Source organism: Rhinolophus ferrumequinum, chromosome 25 (genome assembly GCF_004115265.2).
Source record: "Rhinolophus ferrumequinum isolate MPI-CBG mRhiFer1 chromosome 25, mRhiFer1_v1.p, whole genome shotgun sequence".
Taxonomy (NCBI): Eukaryota; Metazoa; Chordata; class Mammalia; order Chiroptera; family Rhinolophidae; genus Rhinolophus; species Rhinolophus ferrumequinum.
In genome coordinates this window covers 7,864,740-7,887,111 of record NC_046308.1, presented here as the reverse complement: position 1 = coordinate 7,887,111, position 22,372 = coordinate 7,864,740, and the positions used below count along the sequence as shown (strand labels likewise).

The 22,372-nt window shown below is 47.7% G+C and overlaps 1 protein-coding gene across 1 annotated transcript; it reads right to left on the bottom strand.

Annotated features, from left to right (window-relative positions):
- Positions 1 to 1,403: 1,403 nt before the first annotated feature.
- Positions 1,404 to 22,144, bottom strand: OAS2 (2'-5'-oligoadenylate synthetase 2). The gene is made up of 11 exons (XM_033098124.1): positions 21,903 to 22,144; positions 20,074 to 20,344; positions 17,096 to 17,274; positions 15,201 to 15,436; positions 14,541 to 14,676; positions 9,972 to 10,145; positions 8,025 to 8,307; positions 6,150 to 6,337; positions 4,883 to 5,121; positions 3,876 to 4,029; positions 1,404 to 2,717 (listed from the first exon to the last, which is right to left on the bottom strand). Exons 1-11 carry the CDS (start codon positions 22,071 to 22,073, stop codon positions 2,628 to 2,630), a joined length of 2,121 nt encoding a protein of 706 aa, XP_032954015.1. The 5' UTR covers positions 22,074 to 22,144; the 3' UTR covers positions 1,404 to 2,627.
- Between the last annotated feature and the right edge of the window lie 228 nt (positions 22,145 to 22,372).

Genomic DNA, 22,372 nt, shown 5'->3' with positions numbered 1-22,372 from the left:
TGAATCTTTTATTTCATCAGAAGTTGCAAACTGGTGGTTCCTAATTGGTCAAACTTTCTACACATATTACGTAGAATTCTCCTGTTAATTTGTTTCCCTTATCAGTTAGGACTGTTTGTTTTTCCTAAAATACCGTTTGTACAAGAAAGGCTGGGTTTAATGATTTCCTAGTCATTGCTGTTAGTTGCCAATTTTCTGAAAAAAGGCAAGTGCCCTCCTTACTGCCAGTGATGATCCATGAGCACACGTTTCTTTCTTTTTTTAAATTAATGTTTTAAAAAATAGAAGTCATTATGTTTATTTTAATGTGCATTAACCAAAAATAACTAGCACATGAAACCTGTTATTTCACAGATATTATTGCTTACAATGGGGCATAAAGTAGGCATTCCAGTACAAAACAAACAGTGAGTCAATGTAAAAGAAGGTGCCAATTAAATAATAGTATGGGAGGTAAGACAGCAGTGAATGGCTGCAATGGAGAAAACACTGGTGTGCCTTGGACGTTCTAGAATTCTCTGATTTGCAGTGACTCCGGTCCTTGCTAGGGGTGGAGGTAGGCTGGAAGGAAGGGGCACTGGGTTTGGGACAGAGAGGCAGGAATGCAGCAGATGCGCCTGTCCCTACCACCTGACCGCCCCCCACCTGTGGAAGAGTATGACTGCCCCCCCCAGCTTCCCTTTGGGTACTAAGGAGAATGACCACATGTTTCCTGATTACTGTGAAGTCTTTCTCCTCTTTGTTCTAAGGAACTTAAATGTCTACTGAACGGCTGAGAAGACATTGGTGAAAAGACTGCAGGTCCCTTCCTGCCTTTGGGGTGCCTTGAATTGCTCATTTTATTGGTACTGGTCTTTGTCTGCTACATACACGTCACTTAGCACAAGGTTGTAAATTGCCCTTCACTTTTCTTTAAGAGATTTAGGGTTAATTAGGTGTGTTCTCTCCGAGTACATCACACGCCCTGTGAGGAAGGGGTGGTTTCCTAGCTACGATGTAGTGCAAGTGTGGACATCCAGAAGGGCCTGGCACCTAGCTGTAGACTGAGTAGATGTCAACTGAGACTGGTCATGCTTACGTTCTTCAACCTCAAGTCGTAACTATTTTCTTTGCCCTTGTTCTAGACAAGAGTTAGTGAAGCATCCCAACACCAACTCACTGTCGCCAACTGGATGTCCTACAATTCCATTCCATTCCGTTCCAATCCAATCCAATCCAATCCTGACACTACCTGGAGTTAGTGCAGAGCCCACAGTTAAAACAAAACAGTCCCCACAAAACGGTCCCCACTTTAGATGCCAGTTGCAAGTAGGAGCCCCAGACTACTTGTGCTTGTGTCTAACTTGGCTACAAATCCAAGTTCAATAATTCACTAGAATGACTCACAGAGCTCTGGAAAGCACTGTACTTGCAATCACCATGTTATTATAAAGGACACAGATAAACAGCCAGATGAAGAGATACAGAAAGGACAAGGTCCGGAAGGGTCCTTAGTGCAAGGAGCTTCCATCCCCATGGAGTCCGGATGTGCCATCTTCATAAAACATTGATATATTTGCCAACTGGGAAGCTCCCCAAGCCTGGCTGTCCAGAGTTTTTATTGGGGGTTCATTGTAGACTCGTGATTGATTAAATCCTTGGCCACATGTTTGAGATCAATCTCCAGCCCCATCTCCTCTTGGGAGTTGGGGGTGGGGCTGAAAGTTTCAAGCCTCTAATCACATCCTTGGACTTTCCTGCTTGGTCTTTCTGGCATGGCCAACCCCACCCCCTTGAAATCTCAGAGCCCATACCTCATTAGCACAAACCCAGGGATGGTTGGAAGGGGCTCATTATGAATGCAAAAGACACACCTATCAGGAAATTCCAAGGGTTTTTGAAGCTCTGTGCCAGGGACGGGGAATAAAGACCAGATATATTCTTTATTGTATGATAGCTGGTATATGTGAAAGTAATAAGACTTTAAGTATAATAGATATCTATGAGGTTAAAACACTTAGATCTTCAAGTACCTTTAAAGCTAAAGCCAGAGGATAAAGGCGTTAGATGTGGCAAGAAGGTACTCATGGATGGGAGAGTAAAGGTAAGCTGAGAGGAAGACAACAGGAGCTATATATATATTCTCAATAACCCTGTGGAGAGTTTGAAGGTCCAAGAAGAGGTCGGCTTACTACTAGCTTAGGAGACCTTCAGTTCAGCGGGGCAGACACTGTTTTGTGTACAGAGGGAGGTGAGCGAGGTGGAGGATTATGAAAGCAAGATCCCTGAATTATGGGAACCAAGGGGCTCTTTCAGAATATGGAGAGATTCCTCTTCTAAGACCTGAAGGGGCAGGAAAGAAGTAACTGGAAAAATACAGAACCGCTGACAGCAATACGGTGTGCCTAAAGCTATGAGCAACTATGTTTAATAAGGTACGTCGCTTGTGGAGTGAGAGTTCGGCAAGGCGAGACTTTACAAGACTTTCGAAGGACGCCGCGGTCTTGATTTGAAGAGAAGTCGAAGAAGTGAGGGTAAGAGCACTGGGGACCATTAATGGAAGAACGGATCTGGGTTACTCTTTTATACTGTGACCTGATTCTTCAACAGCAATTGCCGATGACCTCTAGAAGTTTCTTCTAGCATTTTTATTCGAGGATTTCGCAACTCCTGAATGAGAACATCTCATTGACCACAGGATGCAGCCGAGCCCCACAGCTTCCTGGTGTCTGCGCGGTCTAGAAAGGAAGAAATATATATGCAACAATAATATGTATCCTGCGTAGTTAAAACCCCTGGTTAAAGGAGTCAGAAAAAAAAGGAGGAAATGTATCTCAGAGGGTAACTATCACCAAGGATAATTTGGGGTACTTACTGATCTTGATAACTAAAGCTGACCCTGGAGTGGAGTGGGGGTTCCTCTAAAGCAGATGAGTTTGCCCCCCACCCGCATAGGACATGAGGCAATGTCTTGAGACATTTTTAATTGTCACAACTGGGTGGCATTGAATAGGTAGAGACTTGGGACACTGTTCAACATCCAACAAGGCACAGGACAGCCCCCTACAACCATGATCTGGCCCAAAATGTCACTAGTACCGAGGTTGAGAAACGCTGTTTTGAAAAAACCCTGTTTTGAGAAACCTGGTGGGAGAACCAAGTGTACCTGGTGGCAGGTATCTTGGTAGGAAGGGAGCTTTGGACAAGTGTGGCAGAACTCTTGGTTGGGGACCCAACCCCCATCCCCAGTCATCTTCACTCCCTCCTTTTGCAGTCACTTTTAAGTAACAGGTAGTCACATGACAGTTCTGGTCAATGAAATGTAAGAGAATTTGCTGGATGAAGCTTCTGATAAGATACCCGTGGGTTGGTATCTTCCCCTTTCCATTCTTCCTGCCCGGACCGAGAACCCGCCACCTCAAGGTGCAATGGCCACTTTCAGTGCCACGAGGACTAAAACCAACAATGAAAGAGAGTGGAGCCAGAAAGAGCTGGGGAAAGGTATGCCCGAGGGGACATTTGGCAATGTCCGGAGACATTTCTGGTTGTCACATGGGGGGTGGTGCTACTGACATCTCGTGGGTAGAGAACAGGGACACTTCTCAACATCCCACACAACCCAGGGCAGCCCTCACCACAAAGAACTATCCAGCCCTAAATGCTAATAGTGGGGATACTTTGCTCATGGAGAAAGCACGCTGGAGCTGTTGCGAGAGTCCTGGATTGCCTGCCTTAGGCTTTCTTGTAATGGGAAGAAAACGAAATTGTTTAAGCTCCCTAGCCGGGCTGTTACTTGTGGCTGAATGAATGCCAAGTTGCTACAGCAGGAGGAGCCCTTTGATTTAAGCCTGTCACAGGGCAATGTCCAGATGACAATTTCTTTAGATTATCCTTACGGGCACTTTCCAAAATTGTACGATATATCCAGTCCCGTCTTTGAAGCACGGAGAGGACAGCCATTCGGTAGCTTCTTTCGCGAGAAGATGCCAACACCAGCGGTCCCCGCCACCCACGTCGCCAGTAGGTTCGGCCGGGTCCAAGATCACAGGCCTAAACGAGGGGTTAGGCGGCATTAGAGGTACGCTTTTTAGAATCAGGGGCCCATTCTCCTCTCAACAATAAAACAATGTGCCCTCATAGCTTAGATGTCAGGAATTCAAATGTATTTATACAGCTCACAGTAATTTCCTAGCGTGAAATGATATTAATCAAAAATGCTGTGAAAGTTGTTTGTTATTACATACATGAAGGTGTCAATGAAACACCTCCTCCTTGCCAGGTCAACTGAAATATGACGTATAATTGAACTTAATATAACGTTGCCAAGTAGACTACACCCATGGTAGGCAACCCAAGATATCTGTTCTCTCTTCTCTGTACTGTCCCAGTACTCTGGTCTTTTTCCTTTTCTGTTGCTTCCATTGCCTTTGTCCCTGACTGGCGGTGCTGAGCAGATACGCTAAGAGTCCTTCCTGTTCTTGAAGAATAATGGTTTTGGGGGACGCAGGTCTGAAAGGGTAGACAAAACCTGATCTAATAAAAAGCCTGTAGGATAAACGGGCCTATGACTGATAGTGTTATTTCTCAGGGACACACTTCCAAACACCTCTTAGACCTGCTAATAAATCCGTGCTTTTCCTTCTGACCTAGAAAGATGGAGGCCACTCAGGAAGCTGGCGCCTTGGTCGTCCCCTCTCTGTTCCTTCTGGATGACATTTTCTCCTGCCTCCCTAGGGTTTTGCTCCTGGAGACAGCGGGAGGTGGTGTTGGTTAGCACCTTCCCCCTTCGGTTTCACATGAGGATAATGAATCATGACCCCGCGGGAGGAGAATCCAGGTGGCAGAGAGTGTTGAAGGGAATCAGGTTAAGAGAAAAGGGGGGGCGGGGTACGGTTTGGGGCACCTGGTTTTCTGGAGCTGGGTCAGTAGGAAGTTTCTCACAACTGCTTCCTCAAAGTTGTAATTGACCGTCCAGAAGATACAGAGCTGCCGATGCTGTCTGATCAACTCCAGGACGGTCCGGAAACCTTCCGCGGTGTCAAAATCCAACTGCCCACTCCCTTGCTCCCAGGCGTAGATGGTGAGCAGCTCCAGGGCATATTTGGGGGGCAGAGACCCCTTTTTCTTCAGTTTCTTTTCACACTGAAGGGAAAAGGGGAGCGTCACACGATAGTAGTCAAGGCAGGGAGGCGTGAGCTGCTCAGGTAGAGCCCCAGAAACTTCACGTTAAGGACTGCTGGGGCCACAGCAGGGTACCCGAGTCCCCAGATGCAGTGCAGGTGGGACTGGGCTGCGGAGCTTTGCAGGTGCAGCCCGCGGAGGTTTCTTTGTTGTGATTTGACCACGTAGGACTTCCTAGAGTTAATACTATTGCTACCATTTACTAAAAACCTACTGCGTGCTCATTATGGGGCCAGACATTTTACCTGTGCTATTCCTACCCCCCCTACACAGCCCGCATGCTGATCGCCACTTTACATGAGGCCAGGGAAGGGAAGTGACTTGCTCAAGGTCACCCCGCAGCCCTGAGCCCTCTGAGCAGTGGAACCATTTCTCTCATTTTCTGGGATGGGGACCACACGGAGCTCAGTCTCCATCTCAGGCTTCAGGGAGCTGGACACAGAAAGGCAACAGTTCAGGCGAGAGCTGATATTGTGCTGGACGTTCGCTGTCGTGAAAATACTCAGAAACTGCCCCGTATGCAAGACAGCTGATGCAAGGGAAAGCAGGTGAACCCATACTATAGGAAATGCAGCCCCTGGTACCACCTGTAGCTTCCACCTGCCTTCCAGGAGATAGCGTTTCTGTCTGTTCATTATGGGCACCGAGCACAGGCCAGTCAGCCTGGCGACTTGTTGGCACGCCACACCCCAACTTCACCTGCCCTTTGCAGACAGGGTAACTTAGATGCCTGCAGACTTCTTCGGGTGTGGGAGTGAAAGCACACTAAACCCCATGTAGCAGCTTTGATGGTAGGAGCTGCTCTCCACCCGGCCCAACTTAATGGGGTTAGTGATGGGAATTCCACAGAGATCCTCAGAACTAAGGAGTGGACAGCCCCCCAGCATGGGAGAGTATGGACATACACGGCGCTGGCTAAGTGCCGGTTCCACGGTCGCAGAGAACTGATCCAAATAATAAGTAGATGGCTGGAACAAGGGCTGTCATACCTGTTTGTACCAGTGCTTCACTAGGCGAATTAAATCCTTCAGTTTGGTGGGTCGGGAGATAACAAAGTCACGCTGCAGCTCCGTGAAACAGGTAGAAAATTCTCCCCCCATGACGTCTGAGGACTTATACAGAGAGATGAGATCAGTGTAGACCTTGGGGCTGGGGGTAGAACCAGGTTTCCATTTATCTAGGATGGGAGAGATATATTTAAATTATGCCTTAATATGTATAGAAAGTGACAGGTTTTGAAACATTTTGGATAAATATTTACTTCTGAGAAATTATTTTGAACTCAATTAGTATATTTGAATTACTATGTCTAAGATATTGGGAGCATCTCTAGAATAATGAGATTTAAAAAAAAATAATACAGTCTGTATGAGAGCAGGTGGTATTATTAAAGTACTTATCTAGTTTTGCACTGTCCAATATGGCAGCCACCGGCCCATGTGGCTATTTGTGTTTAAATTAATTAATGAGAAATCAAATTAAAAATTTAGTTTCTCAGTTGCACTAGCCACACTTCAATCTCTCAATAGATACAGAGCAGAGATATAGAATATTCCTATTATCGTAGAAAGACCTTTTGGACAGCACTGAATGGGAGTTTGCTGACTATGGCCTCAGCCTAAATCTGGCCCACTATTTTTGTAAATAAAGTTTTATTGAAATTGCCATGGCCGTTTGTTAATGTATTGCTTATGGCTGCTTTCAGGTGACAACGGTAGAGTTGAGTAGTTGTGACAGGTACTGTATGGTCCTCAAAGCTGGAAATATTTGCTATCTTGCCGTTTACAAGTAAAGTTAGCCAAACCCCAACCTCTACTGTTATTTCCTCTCAGAGAGACAAAGAACCATTCAGAGGGAAGGTACCAGAGTCTTCCTGATTCAGATTTGGAAAATGCCTGAAATAGCGTTGGTTTCTTTTAGTGCTCCATTATGTATCTGTCACCCATGAATTGAATTTCTAAAGGACACTTTTGCCTAAGATTGAAGCTGAACACCCAGGCTTCCTGTCTTTGTCTCAGAATGCCTCCCACAGTCTGTTCTTTAATTTCCTTCACGAACACTTGAGGCATTTTATCTATAAATGTGTACTGGGCACCTGTGTACCCCATTCTTTGATGGGTATTGTGAATGATAGACACCACAGAATAACATGTGGGTCCTGTTCATCTCGGGATACTTAAACGAGGAATGAAAATGCATATAGCTGTAAGGTACAGAAGTCCCCCCTAATCCATGGAGGATATGCTCTAAGACCCCCAAGTGGATGCCTGAAACCACGGATAGTACTGAACTCTAACTACTATGTTTTTTCCCGTATAGACATACTTTTTGACCGAAAGGAAGCCCTCGTGGGCTTCTCTTTGGCAGATCGGAATTGCCAGCATCACTCCTCCTGCACTTTGGGGCCATTACTAAGGAAAGTAAGGGTGACCTGAACACAACCACCGTGATACTGTGACAGTTGATCTGATAACGAAGGTGGCAGCTAAGTGACTCACGAGCAGGGAGCGTACACAGCGTGGAGACGCTGGACAAAGGGAGAAGTCACATCCTGAGGAAGACAGATTGGGATGGGATGAGAGTTCGTCACACGCTCAGAATGGCATGCAATTTGAAACAGACGAATTGTTTATTTCTGGAATTATCCATCTAATATTTTCAGACCACGGTTAATCGTGGGTAACTGAAACCGCGGAAAGTGAAATCATAGCTAAGGGCTGGGGCATTCCTGTATCGTTGCCATTATTATTGTCACCGGCCGGGGGCTGACATTACTAAGTCATGTGTCTTCCCCTCCACCTCCTGCCACCATTATTCCGGAACCCCGCTTCCTCCCGCAGATGCCCAGGTGTGGGGAGTCTCACCTAGTGCGTTAAACGCAGGCAGTACATCAAAGTCGACACTTTCGTTGAACTCTTTGGATTTTAGAGAGAAGCTCAGCACCCTGGGAGCCTTCCATTTTGAAATCTCAAACTTCACTTCAAACTTCTCCTGCTGCTGACAGGCTTCTAGCTGTTTGCGGATTTCCTTGATGATGTCGCATCTCTCTGTGTTTTGGGAGGTGTAGCTTTTGAGTGAGGTGGTGAACACGACGAGGTCGGCGTCAGAACCTGTTCTGAGAGTTGTGCCTTTGCCGGCCGACCCTCCCTAGGGAGGAAAGGCAAGTTGACATACAGCATTTTCTAGACTGTGAGCCCCTCATCCCCATGGACTGGCACCAGTCGGGCTAATCAATGAGATTGCCGGGGGGGTAGGTTCCAAGTTAGGGTCCAGCGAGGGCTGAGTCCAAAGCAGGGTGTTTCGTTTTTCACACAAATAGAATTATATGGCTCCAAAGGCAGTTGTTCTCACACCCTTTGAGCTGCTTATTTACACACGAACCACTAATGGGTTAATTTTATAAATTACCTACTTCTCAAGTCAACTCCCTAAAGATGTCTCCTAAAGCATGTGTCGCTTTGACCTCCTGTGCCCTGACAGAAATCCGACTGGCGGCAATCATTCTGTTGCAGGTTCTCATCTGTTCCCTGAGTCATCCATTTCTTCCCATAGTCTGAAGGTCATTGGGTGAATATTCCTAATTTAGGTACAGGGGTTGGTGATCTTTTTGTAAAGGGTCAGGTAGTAAATATTTTAGGCTCTGTGGTCTTTGTTTGTCTCTTTCACAAAGGCTTCTCCACTTCCTTCCTCCCTCCCCGCTCCTCTTCCTTCTCCTTATTCTTTCCTTCTCCTCCCTCCTCTCTTCTCTTCTTCCTCCCTCCTCTTCCTCCTCATTGCCCCGTCTTCCCTCTCTTCTTCGTCCTAGTCCTCCTCCCCTTCTTCTTCTTCAATGACTCTGTAAACATGTAAAAACCATTCTTAGCTCACTGCCCTGGTTTGGCAACCCCTGCATGAGCTGCCAGGCAGTGGGCAGGCTCATTCGATTTTGAGGAGCTCCTTGGCTGATGGGCTTATTTGCGGGAGAGCTGGGAAGAAGCCAGCTGCCGCCCAGAGAACCCTCTCAATGGCACAGTGCTGTGCGTTTTGCTCCGGGCACCACTCATTGCCGTGGTTGCCCCTGGAAAGCTCATTCGATCTTTGTGGAGCACCTGTTTCTTTTACCCACGGGGAGTAACGCCTGCCTATGTGGATTGGGGTGAGGGTAGGGTGTTCTGTTTGCTGTATACAGATCCTCAATTCATCCCTGTTCTAAGCCTCATTCACGCAGAGGGAAGCGTGTCAACCCGAGGCCTTTTGGGCCACGGACAAGATGGTCTAATCCACTGAATCTCTAGTTCAGTGGATGAGAACAATCAGGCTCCAGTCACTGAAACAAGAAAGAGGCCGTTTTTTGGTGCCATATACGCCCAGCTTAGAATCTGCAGTGGTTTGAATGGCTACCAAAAAAAAGACAACACACTACCAAAAAAAAAAAAAAAAAAAGAAAAGAAAAAGAAAGATATGTCTACTGGGAACATGCGAATGTGGTCTTATTTGGAGAACAGGGTCTTTGTAGATGTAATCAAGTTAGGGATCTGTGTGTCCTAAATCCAATGACAAGTGTCCTCAGAAGAGAAGAGAAAGGGAGAAGACACATGGAGAGGAGAAGGTGACGGGAAGATGGAGGCAGAGATCCTAATCATACAGCTGTAAGCCAAGGATGCTGGCAGCCCGAGGATGCTTACAGAATCGAGAGTGTGTTGTTAACGACGGAAGCTTCCCTCTGTCATCCTTTGCCCTCAAGCCTCTGGTGGGAGGTGAGTATTACAGAGCTCCAGACACTGCTCAGCGCCCTGCCAGTGACACGCCTTCGGAGAAAGGCCAGTGCTTACCTTGACAGCCTTCTGAACTTTTGTTGTTGAATGTCTGAAGCAATTTTCTTTAAGGAATCTACAGATGATGTCAACAGCTTTTTGGATCCGACTGAGGAAATCTTCGCTGGGCTGGAGGAAGTCCTTGATGAACTTATCCAGACGATGGCCTGGGGTTTCCTGGAGCGATGTTGGCTGGGGAAGGCAGAAGACCCCCACTGTGAGCGCCCCCCACCCCCCTGCCAGCCCCAGGCTTTCTTCCCTGCCTGTTGGGGGTTGGGGCGCTGCCCACCTCTCCCTCGTGCTCTCCAACCCTCATGCTGGTACCTTTGTGGTCTTCACTTCTTGCGGTGACATATCCCAGGAACATACCTGAGAGTTTAAGGTGGTACCCAAGATCCCCCACAAACAAAACTCTCTGAGTTGTCCCCCTTACTCCCTAGGAGAATTCTGGATCCTTCTCCTGATGGGTTTCTTCATGCCCTTGACTCCAAACTGCCCTCTGGTTTCCACTGCCAGTTGCAGCCTCATCTCCTGAAGGCCAACACCTTTCAGCTTCCCTAGTGTTCTGTTCCTCTCTGAATTTCCTGGTTCCTGTAGCAATTATGGGTTTCTGATGATCACACTGATTTCTTTTTCAGGGTTCTAGCAGCCTCTGTGAAACATGCCGCAATCGGGCAGATTGGTTTCCCAGCGTTGTCATAACAAATGACAACTTTGCCGGGGCAGGGGGATGCTTAAAACAACAGAAATTTATTCTTTCACAGTTCTGGAGACTAGAAGTCCAAAATCAAAGTGTGAGCAGGGCCGTGCTCTCTCTCGAGGCTCTAGGGGAGGATCCTTTCTTTCTTTCCTTTTTTTTTTGTTTTTAATTGTTTTCATTGGGAAAGAGCCGTGGTCATTTGTCACATGTTGCTTTCATGCTACAATGGCGTAGCTCCCAGTGGCCCATGCAGGGATCGAACTGGCAACCTTGGTGTTATCAGCACCACGCTCTAACCAACTGAGCTAACCGGCCACCCCAGGGGAGGATCCTTTCTTGCCTCGTCCAGCTTCTGGCGGCCCGCAATCCTTGGTGTTCCTTGCCTGCTAGATGCATCATTCTAATCCCTGCTGCTGCAGGCACATGGCCTTCTTTCTCCCTTCTGTACCTATGTTTCTGTGTGTCTTCTTATGTGGGACCTATGCGAACCCGGGATGACCTCCTCTTAACCAGTGACACCTGCAAAGAACCTATTTCTAAAGAAGGTCTTATTCCGAGGATCTGGGTGGACATGAATTTTGGGGGACAGTGTTCAACCCTCAACACCAGGGGAGGCTGCTCTCGCTAAGTGTGGTGAAGAGGGGGCTGTCCCAGCACCAGAGGGCCTGAGTTCAGTCTGAGGGGACAGTTCTCTAATCAAATGGGACTGTGGAGGGTGGGACCCAGTCACTCCCTTGTACCTGTAGTTACTTATGAAAAGCAACCATATTCTCGTTTCTAAAAGGGCTCTGACAGCTGCACAGAGGTACAGTCCTCTTCAGTAGGAAAGTTTTGGCGGTTGGGGTCTGCTCCAGGTACCGCAGGGCGCAACACCCTACCTGAGACTGTTTTCCTCCCTTTTCCACCTACTAATGGTCAGTCTCCCCTGCGGACCCCGGTCTGCGAAGGCAGCTTGCTTCTCACTTGTGACAGGTAGAATAGTGACCCCCAACCCCAAATGTCCACGTCCTAACTCCCTGGAACCTGTATATTGTCATATATGGAAAATGGGACTTCACAGATGTGATTAAATTAAGGATCTTGAGATGGGGGATTGTCCTGGGTGACCCAGGTGGGCCCAATGTCATCACAAAGGTCCTTATAAGAGGAAGGCAGTAGGGTCAGAGCTAGACAGAGAGATTTAGGGCTGGAAGCAGAGGTCAGAAGGAGAGAACATACCGCCTGGCTGGCTTTGAAGATGAAGGAAGGGCCATGAGCCAAGGAATTCAGATGCAGGCAGCCCCGAGAAGCTGGAGGAGACCAGGAAACGGCTTCTCCCCTGAGCCTGTGGACATCTGGTTTCAGGACAATGAGACTGATTTTGAATGGCTTACCTCCAGAACTTTAAGGTGATAAATTCCTGTAATTCTACGCCCTGAAGTTTGTGGCTTTCTTCCTTCCTTTTCCTTCCTCCCTCTCTCTCACCCTCTCTCTCTCTCAATAAGAAAAACGAATACACTGCTCTGTGCAGACGCTGTCCTTTCGCTGGTGAGCACAGACAAGACAGCCGGCTTGGGGGAGGAATGCTCAGCTTGAAGGTGAAGGTCAATCTTGGTGGCCCCAGACAAAGTGGGCCTCACCATTGCCCAGAGCAGTGTCCTCTTGAAGGCCAATTCATCACCAGTACTGCCTCTCCCACGGGGCAGAATATCGTGGTATGTGCATGCATGTGTGCATGTGTGTGCGTGTGGACAAGTGCGCCCTTCAGTGCCTGGACCTCCTTATGCAGCCATTCCTTAGCCTGGATCACCTCCAACAGCTGTAGTGAGAGGGATGGTCTCAGACTTCTAGAAACAGGCGAAAGGGGGTAACAAATCAAAAAGGGCAAACGCGGGGATCACAGGATAGTTTAGGAGAAGCATGAGCACTAAATGCAATGTGTGCTCCTGGCTGGAAAAAAATGGCTGTCAAGGCCATGCTCAGGATGATTGGCCAAATCTGAGAATGGATCTTATCAGACGCCAGTCATATAGCAAGACCTTACTTAATGTCGTCATCGGTAGGTTCTGCGACTTGACTTTATGTGAAACAACACACAGGGAAACCAATATTCCCACAGGCTCACTGATGGGAACAAGAGCTAAGTCCCCAGGCATCTCAGCGACAAGTCCCCAGGGATCTCAGTTATGTCAAAACGACGTTATTTGAGAACCTGCTGTGTGCTAATCTGAACCTCTGCAATTTGCCCACTGCACACGGTTATCGGAGAGAATGTCCTTGTTCTCAGAAATGCCTGCCTATGAAAACACTCAGGGTTTGTAAAGACAAGAGCCGTCTGGCAGCCGACTCTTAAAGAGCTCGGTACCAACAACGATGACAATAACGTTGGCAGTGATACGTGTGTACACACACACAGACTGTCACACAAAACGTGGACAATGTTAAAATATTTGGGATTCTATTAATAGGTGAAGGGCACACAGGAGCTCACCGGCCATGATTGCAACTTTTCTATACATTTGAAAGTTTCCAGAATAAAATGTTGGGGGGAAATACATTTTTTTAAAAAGCTGTCTTAGGACACTGGGGAAATCGACATCAGGGAGCAAAGACCAGGAGTCATGGGAACGTCGGGGCGAGGGGTGGAAAGTAGGCCCAGGGACCACTTGTCAGCGCGTTGAAATCCTGCTGGATCCAGTTGGGGAATTTCCTGTTCACGTTCCTGTTTCCTGTTCTTTTACTTCCAGGGCCCCATGGATTTGGTTAAGTCCATTTACACTGGCCCTCAAATTTCTGTGCATATGGGATATACAGCGTGCCTCCCGTGATTTGGATGTAAATTGGTCCCATGTCTGTGAAATGTGGAATTTAGTTGACCTATCTGGGCTCAGTGATGCATTTGTGTCCCCGCCCCCACCCGCAGGAAAGCTGAATGGATTCAGTGGTCTAACCTGAGCACGTTTTGTTGGGTTGCCCTTCTCTGAGAAGCTCTGAGAGTGTTGATAGATTTGCTTCTCCTTTTGCGGATGGCAGGGAGGGGCGGGGAACGCGAACGCCTCTGGTGCACAGCCAGCCCTGCAACTAGTCCTGTCCCCAGCCCCACTTCTCCTTCCCCTGCACGCCCGCTTGAATGGAGCTCAGAGCCTGTCTTGGCATCTGCAGGGGTGACTGCCACCCCCTTCCCTTGGGCTCTGCTCCAGTTCAGCTGTGGTCACTTTCCCACCTGCTTTCTCTCGTAAAAATTAACTGAAATCTTTCATCTGCAGGTGCCCGCCCCCTTTGCTCTTTGTTCAATTTTGTGCTTTGCCATCATTTTAATGGAAGGGGAGGTCCCCAATGGTGTGTGTTACGGGTTGAACTGCATCCCCCTAAAAGATATGTTGACGTCCCAACCTCCAGTACCTGTGACTGACTGTGACCTGATTTGGAAATAGGGTCTTTGCAGACGTCAGCAAGTTTGGCTACGGTCATATTGGGTTAGAGTGGGCCTTCATCCAATGACTGGTGTCCTTAAAAGAAGAGGACGGAGATACAGAGATAGACATAAATGCAGGGAAGAGACTGTGAAGACACAAAAGAGAAGGGCATGTGACAACGGAGGCAGAGGTTGCAGTGGTGTTGCCACAAGCCAAAGAGTGCCGGCCACCCCCAGAAGCTGGAAGAGGCACGAAGGACCCTCCCCTGGAGCCTTCAGAGGGAGCCCGGCCCTGCCAACACCTTGGGCTTGGACTTCTAGCCCCCAGACCTGTGACAGAATACATTTCTGTTGCTTTAAGCCCCCAAGGCATGGGACTTTGTGATAGCCCCTAGTTTGCCGACACATGGTGATCTGGGTCAGACTGCAGTCTAGGTGTCTGGAGGGTCCTCTCCGCAGCGTGACACGAGCTACATTTGGAAAGCCCTCTCACCAGAACATTCCACGATGGTCCGGGTGACTCATTCAGGTAAAGCAACCACACTTCAGCTTCTTGTTTCAGCAGCTGCCAGCACGTGTTATCTTTGCTCACGTTATTGGTTGGGTCAGTTGGATCCAAGATCACTGGCCTAGGAAATCCATGAGGTTACAATCAATCAATCAATCAATCAAAATCCGTTGGGCTGCTTGTGGGAGGAGAAATCAGTTTTGGGGAAAGAGATGTAGACTGGGCACCTGTTAACCTGGATTTTAACTCTTATGGTTCCTCTCTCAATTGCTGAGGCACTTGATCTAAGATGTCTAGCCTCTCTGGTCCTGCGTTCTCGGCTTAATGGAACTGTTCCGTTAGTAATATAATTGAATGGTCTCTTCTTGCTGACCTTTCTTCCCTCTCGGCCCCTTCCTTCTAAAAGGGAAAGAACCTCTCGAGCGTTTGTTTTGGGGACAAAATGTGACAATGGTTTGGTATGTGAAAAAGCATCGCTCAGGTTTCTCTCCCTCAGACAGATCTGTGTTCCTCTCCCTACCCAATGCGGCTGGCATTCTTTTGGTGCATCCTTGGCTGAGAAGCACAGGGCTCAGGCGTCATTCCAAGGGGGTACAGTTTGGCATGCAAGTGAAGAGATAGTGAGGGCCAAGGGAGGCTGGGTACCTGGGTGACCGGATCTGGCTCAGCAAAATATTCCGGACAGTCTCATCCTCAAAGTTGTAATTGACTGTCCAGTAGACACACAGATGTGTCTGCTGTTTGATGAGCCCCAGAACCGTTCTGATGCCTTCGACTATCTCAAAGTCTTCTGCTCCGCACCCCTGTTCCCAGGCATAGACTGTGAGCAGCTCCAAAGCATACGAGGACAGTAGGGGTCGAGCGCTCAGCTTTTCCTGGCACTGTAGGAGACGAAAGGGGCAGTGACTAATTTGGGGACCCAGGGTCTCCCATGCCAGGGGTCTGCAATCAAGAAACCGGACGTCTATAGAAAGCCCCTGCCCCCCACAAGTGACTAAAATGACATCATGTTTAAAATTCGATGGACTGACAATACCAAACATTGACAAGGCTGTGGAACCCCTAAAAGTGTTGCTGATGGGAGTGTAATTTGGTACAAACATTTGGGAAAACGACAAACGCTGCTCAGCTTACCATGGGGTTGCCTCCCCATAAACCCATCATGAGTTGAAAGTATCGTACGTCAAAAATGCATTTAAAACGTCTAACCTACCAAACATCCTAGCTTAGCCTTGCCTACTTCACACGTGCTCAGAACACTTACATTCGCCCACGGTTGAGCACGTGTCTTAGGGTTCATCTCAAGAGTCATTGCCTTTCTCTTCTTACCAGAAGTTGGAGACAGATGGGCATTTTGTAGACATGATAGGAGGCAAACCCACAAAACACAGTATCCAAAAAAGGGCTGGCTGCACAGTGCTCTGCAGGTATCGCTGTTGGCCCTTGTGATTACGGGGCTGACAGAGCTGCGGCTCGCTGCGCTGTCCAGCATCACGAGTGAGTATGGTACCGCATATCGCTGGCCCGGGACAAGACTGAAGTTCAGAGTATGGTATCTATGGAATGCATATCACTTTCACACCATTGTGAAGTCAAAAAATCTTAAGTTGAACCATCGTCAGTCAGGGATCATCTGTATTTGGCAGTATTTACTAACGTTAAATATGTATATATTCATCATTATTTACACATACATATATATGTGTGTGTGTGTGTATATATATATATATATATATATATGCTACGTGCATGTATATACACACAGGTACACATACCTTATAACCCAGCAGTTCCACCCCTCCATATTTACCCAAGAGAAAGGAGTGCTTAAATTCACAAAAACACATGTGGGGGACTATCCATACTAACCTAATTCATAATCACCCCAATTAGGAAACGACCCGAATGTCCATCAGCAGAATGGATAAATGTGTAGTACTTTAATACAACAGAATACTACAAAACAATGAAAACCACAACCACGCAGACCATCATAGACAAATCTCCCAGATACAATGTTGAGTCAAAGATGGCAGACACCAAGTCGCGTGTGATTCCATTTGCATCAAGTTTGAAAACCAGCTAAGTGAATTTCTGGTGACAGCTCTTAGGATAGTGGGTCATTTGGGGGAATACTGTGTTTCTCCGAAAATAAGACCTAGCCGGACCATCAGCTCTAACGCGTCTTTTGGAGCAAAAATTAATATAAGGCCTAGTCTTATTTTACTATAATATAAGACCGGGTCTTATCTAACAAAATATAAGACCAGGTCTTATATTAATTTTTGCTCCAAAAGACGCATTAGAGCTGGTGGTCAGGCTAGGTCTTGTTTTCGGGGAAACACGGTATTAACTGGGAGTGGTCTGGAGGCAGCCTGCTGCGGTACAGGAAACGTGCCCTGTTTTGATCTGGGTGTTGCTTAATAATATATAAAAACGCATCGAGCTATATAATTAAAATTGTCATACTTTCCTGGATGTAAATTATCTCGATAAAAAGGAAATGGACGATAGCCAGAGATAGACAATTTGAAATTTACCAGTTGATACCAGTGCTTCACCAAGAGGATCAAGTCCTTCAGTTTTCTGGGACGGTTGTTAAAAAAATTCTGCTGGAGTTTTGTGAAGCAGACTGAGAATTCGCCTGGGTTGGCTTTTGTCATATCCAGGGACCTTTTAAGCTCTCGATAGGTGCAAGGGCTGGGCTTCTCACTTAAGCCTGGAGTGAAAGAGAAACACGACTTTTGGCATTCTCACCACCTGGCCTCAGTGAGGGTGGTGTGGTTTGCCACCAATGAGGACAGGTGGATTTACATAAAAGGTGAAGGGGGGCTTGTCCTGCTTGATAATAAAATGTGGTCTAAAATGACCATGACGCAAACGATATGGTGCTGGCTTAAGACAAGATCAGCGGAACCAAACAGAGGAAACAAGAAACACAATTATATAAATAAAAGGGGGGGGGAGTTCCAAATTAGTAGGAAAAAGATGTTGTTTTTCAAAAATGATGTTGGCACATACTATGTTTCCCTGAAAATAAGACCCAGCCGGACAATCAGCTCTAATGCGTATTTTGGAGCAAAAATTAATAAAAGACCTCGTCTTATTTTTCTATAAGACCAGGTCTATAATATAATATAATGTAATATAATGTAATATAATATGATATAATATGATATAATATGATATAATATGATATAATATGATATAATATAATACTGGATCTTATACTAATTTTTGCTCCAAAAGACATATAAAACCTAGTTGATTGTCTGGCTAGGTCTTATTTTCGGGAAAACCGGGTACCTGGAAGCAAATCAAGTCTATATTATCACGTGTAACATATTCTGCCATTGAGCCCATCCAGGGAAGTTCTAGTTCAAGCAGTTTGAGGAGGCAGGCGAGGCGAAGGCAGGGCGCTGGAGGCTGGGAGTGGAGGCCCGCGGACAGGCATACTCCCCACAGAACTGCACCCTGTGAGGTAGGGTGACACAGGGCAGTGGCTCTCACACTGGGGTGCCTCTCCGAACCCTGCTGCCTCGCTCCTCTGGGACACAGGCCCACCCATGTAGGTGAACCTCTGAGTTCCAGATCCGTTCTGGAGGAACTCTGACACCCAAGTGGAGAGAGCTTGGGCCTCTGTATTGTTTACTAAGCTCCCACGTGATGCTCATACCCAGTGAAGTTCGAGAACCACTTGTGTCGGCGTGAGGAAAGCAAATGTAACGGGGAGGGCTCTAGGTCGCAGAATTTTATCAAAGGGTTTCCATTCACACTAGCTGAGCTCCACTGTTTATAAACACACTTAGAGAAACAACCAGGAGCCAGGTTGTTCTTTTCATTCCCCCCCAAGGGTGTTTACGGAATTCCTAATATTAGTCAGGCATGGTTCTGGGCACTGAATATGCACAGAGAGGTTGAGGGAAAGAATATTCTATCCTGTTCAATAATAGTGATAATATAACAACATTTATTGAGTGCTACCCTATGTACATTTAAGCCCTTTATGTACAGTGAAATATACCAGCCTCACAAATAACTTACATAGGAGGAACTTGAAACACCAGGAAGTCAAGTAAAGAGAAGAGTCTTGCTTTTTAGGTCAAAGACCTTGGGGAGAGAGCACTGGTGGCACACGGCAGGGAGAGAGACCTAGAGTTGAAGGAAGTCAGCCTGGAGCTGGTGTGGAGAGTAGACCACATTAGTTAGGCTAATATTTAGTAAAGAAAGAAATTTAAGAATTCCCTAGAAGGTTCCTTTTCTCAGCAACTATTGTTTCCTTGTAGAACAGGGATCTTAGTTTGGAATGTGCAGCTCTACCACCATCTGGTGGCAGCTTCTGGATGCCACATAGGAGGAAGAGTTTAGGTCTTCTCACACCATCCTTGCATGATGGGGTGAACCCAGCAGTGGTTGCTGTGGCCCAGTCTCCAACCATCGTGCTCCGAACAAAAGGAGAGAACATAGCATTTCCTAAGGATTCTGAGTCACACTTTGTCTCTTTAGCTTGACTCTAGCCCTTGTTTGAGGCAGGCATGTACCCTCAACCCTTATTGTCCTACAGGGCATGCAAGCTAGCTGTTTCTAGTCTGATCTTACAGTTGGCAAAAGTGGGTAAGTAGTGGGACAAGGATAACAACTCAGGGCTGCCTACCTTGCCCACTGGTGCATTTTTCTCTGAAATTGGCCATGTGTCTGTGAATGGGAACCATCAAGGTGTGTGTGTGTGTGTGTGTGTGTGTGTGTGTGTGTGTGTGTGTCTCCACCTTGAAGGTACCCTGGCCTGGGACTTAGAAGACCTGGGCTTTGATTCTAGCTGTCAGTAGCTGACTATATGACCCTGGGAACATTCCCTTCCTTTGGTTTCCCCATTTGCTTAATGAGGGGTTGAATTTGAGCTCTGGCCTTTAAGTTTGTGACTGCACGTGACTGCACTTGATCTTCCCATCCACTCACCTACGCACCCATCCATCCATGTTGCCCGTGGAAGGTCCTTGCCTTGATGTTGACCTGCTCAGAAGATTCCACATGCGCCCAGCTGAACTTTTCCCAGGTTTCTGTCCCATCCTCTTTCTCTAACCAACATATATTCTGGTCTAAATCCTCTAGTGTGGTCTGTGGACCAGCAGCAGCGTCATGGGGCTGGTTTGAAATACAGAATCCTGGGCCCTGCCCTCCGTCTCTTGAATTAGAACCTACATTGAAACAAGATTCCCAGGTGACTTGTGTGCATATCACCATTTGAGAAGCTCTGCTCTAGATTCTAGAGTCTAGAAAATTTTTTCCAAAGTCAGTTAGGACTTGGGGGAGATAGTCTAGAGAAGAGAGTAAGCCCAGGGTAGGAGGGACCTCCTTTCTTGAAGGCCGATGGTCCGCCGCTTTGGAAAGCACCTGGGGTGTCTATTCCCTCCCCAGCCTAGAGGACCACACGGCTATCCAACACCCCTTTCTTTGACTTTTCTCTGTTAACACACCCCTCCAGACCCCTCCTCCCCCACACACACCCAGGAGGGCTCACCCAGAGCATCGAAGGCAGGCAGCACCTTAAAAGTGACGCTCTGCCATCTTGTGGACAGCTGGATGAAGAGCCCACCGCTGGATGTCAGGATCTCCATCTTGGCTGCCAGCTTTCTTTCAAGCTGACAGTGTTTCAGCCAGTTACAGATTTTGCAGAGGACTTCATGTTGGATTTTCTTCTGATCCTTGAATGTTCCAAGGTTACTGACGAAGATAACGAGGGTACCATCGGAGTCGCCCTTTAAGACAGTTTCCCAGCCATAGGAGCCACCCTGGCAATGACAGAAGAGCAGATGTGAGGCTCTGGGATCTTGGGGGTCACAGGGCACCCCAGTAGGCAGTTGTTATTTCTCAACATGAGCAAAAGCCTACAATGTCACCATAGTCTTAAAACTGAGTTGCGGGTATCCACCTGTCTACCTGAAGCCCGGGATGTCCATAGCAGCACTTTTCATACTCGCCCCAACGTGAAGGCAATTCCAAAGGTCCTCTACACGAGCACGGACAAATATGGTAGCCACACAATGACAGTGACAACACCGGCACACAACAACAGAAATGTCGTACACAGGGTGGGTCAAAGAAACCATATCCTCAAGCCTCATAGTACGTGAGGTCATTTACAGGGTGACCACGCTGTCTGGTTTCCCCACTTTTAGCACTGAAAGGCCCATTTCCAAGAAAACCCCTCGGTCCCAGGCACAGTGGGATGTTTGGTCATCTTACGTTTTTATACAAAATAACCCCCCCCCCCAACACTAATCTATGCTGTTAGAAGTTAGGAGCGTGCCTGCCTGGGGTTGGGGGTAGTGACAGGATAGGGGGCCTAGGGGATTTTGGGGGCTGGGGATGTTTTCTTTCTCAATCTGGGTGTAGGTTATACACCCACGTTGTTTGAGGGAACCCATCGGGCTGCACACGTAGCGCTGCGTCCTTTTCTTATGTTTTATTTTAATTAGAAAAAAAGTTAACAGTATGAAGAGGCAGGATGGTACAGTGGGTAAGGGTGCACGCTCCCACCTGGGCTTAACTCCTAGCTCTGAGGTCAGCTATTGAATAACTTCCCTGTGCCTCAGTTTCCTCATCTGGGCAAGGCAGGAGACACCAAGTGTCCAGGTGTCTTTAGTGGTGGGGCTAGCGGGTGTGTGTAAGGGCAGAGGCCAGAAAGCACTATGGCTGTAGGGAAGTGGGGTGCCAGCGCTGGAGAGCATGGGGGTGGGCTGGGGGGTCGCTGATGCCCTCCCCACCCCAGGGTCCTGGCACCTTCCCAGTGCCTTTCCTCCCCAAAGGCCGAGACTCTTCAGCCTCAACTCTGGGGTTTGTGCCCCTAACACCAACCATTTCTAACTGATGAGGGCCCCGGCCCCCTCTTGCTGTTGGAAAACCACAGAGCAACCTTTTCGATAGTTTTACTGAAGTCCTCCAGCCTCAGTTTACTGCTAAAGAAGGAGAGAAACCCTAACAGTGAGTAATCACAGCTAATTTACTGACCACGAACTCTGTACCAGGGCTTGTACTAAGAACATTCGATGTTTAAGCTTCATAACACTTTGAGACGGGTATTATTCCTCTCCCATTTTATAGTTTCAGAGACTGAAGCACAGAGAGGTTAAGCCACCTGCCCCAGTCACACAGTAGTAAGGGGCAGAGTCTGTGCTCCTAAACTCTACACCATAGCCCATCCTCTCACTCGAGGGTGGGAGGACAAGATGAGGAGCCCTGCACCCAGGGCCTGGCACACAGTAGGTGCTCAGCACCAAGTCACTCTGCCTTCCTGTGGCCAGTGAATCTCCTGGCTCCCACACACCCTGACCTCAGCCCTCTACTCACTTTGGCCACATCTGTCACCAGGAGTTGCTCCTCGGCTTCATGCAGGGCGGCACAGATGGTGTCCACTGCCTTGTCGATCTGCTTCTGACAGTCTTCGAAGGGCCTCAGGGATTTCTGGATAAACGCATCCAATTCCTGAGTAGGCATTGAGACCAGTGCCCAGTTTCCCATTGCTCCTGCTGGCTGCTGAGGTGACAGCTAATGGCACAGCAGGAGACAGAGGAGAAAGAGCAACAGCTGAGCTGACAGCCAGGAAACTGAAACTTACAGAACCAGGAAATTGAAACTCAGGAGCTGATTAGCTCAGTCCAGAGTCCTGCCGGCGCCTGCAGCTGTGGTTATGCATCCACCTCTCAGCTGCTCCCAACAAGTTCTTGTGGTGAAACACGCAGCCTCTGGAGCCCGATTATGAGGGCTTGATACTTGCTAACGCCTGTGTCCTTGAGCACATTGCCTGCCCTTTTTGTGCC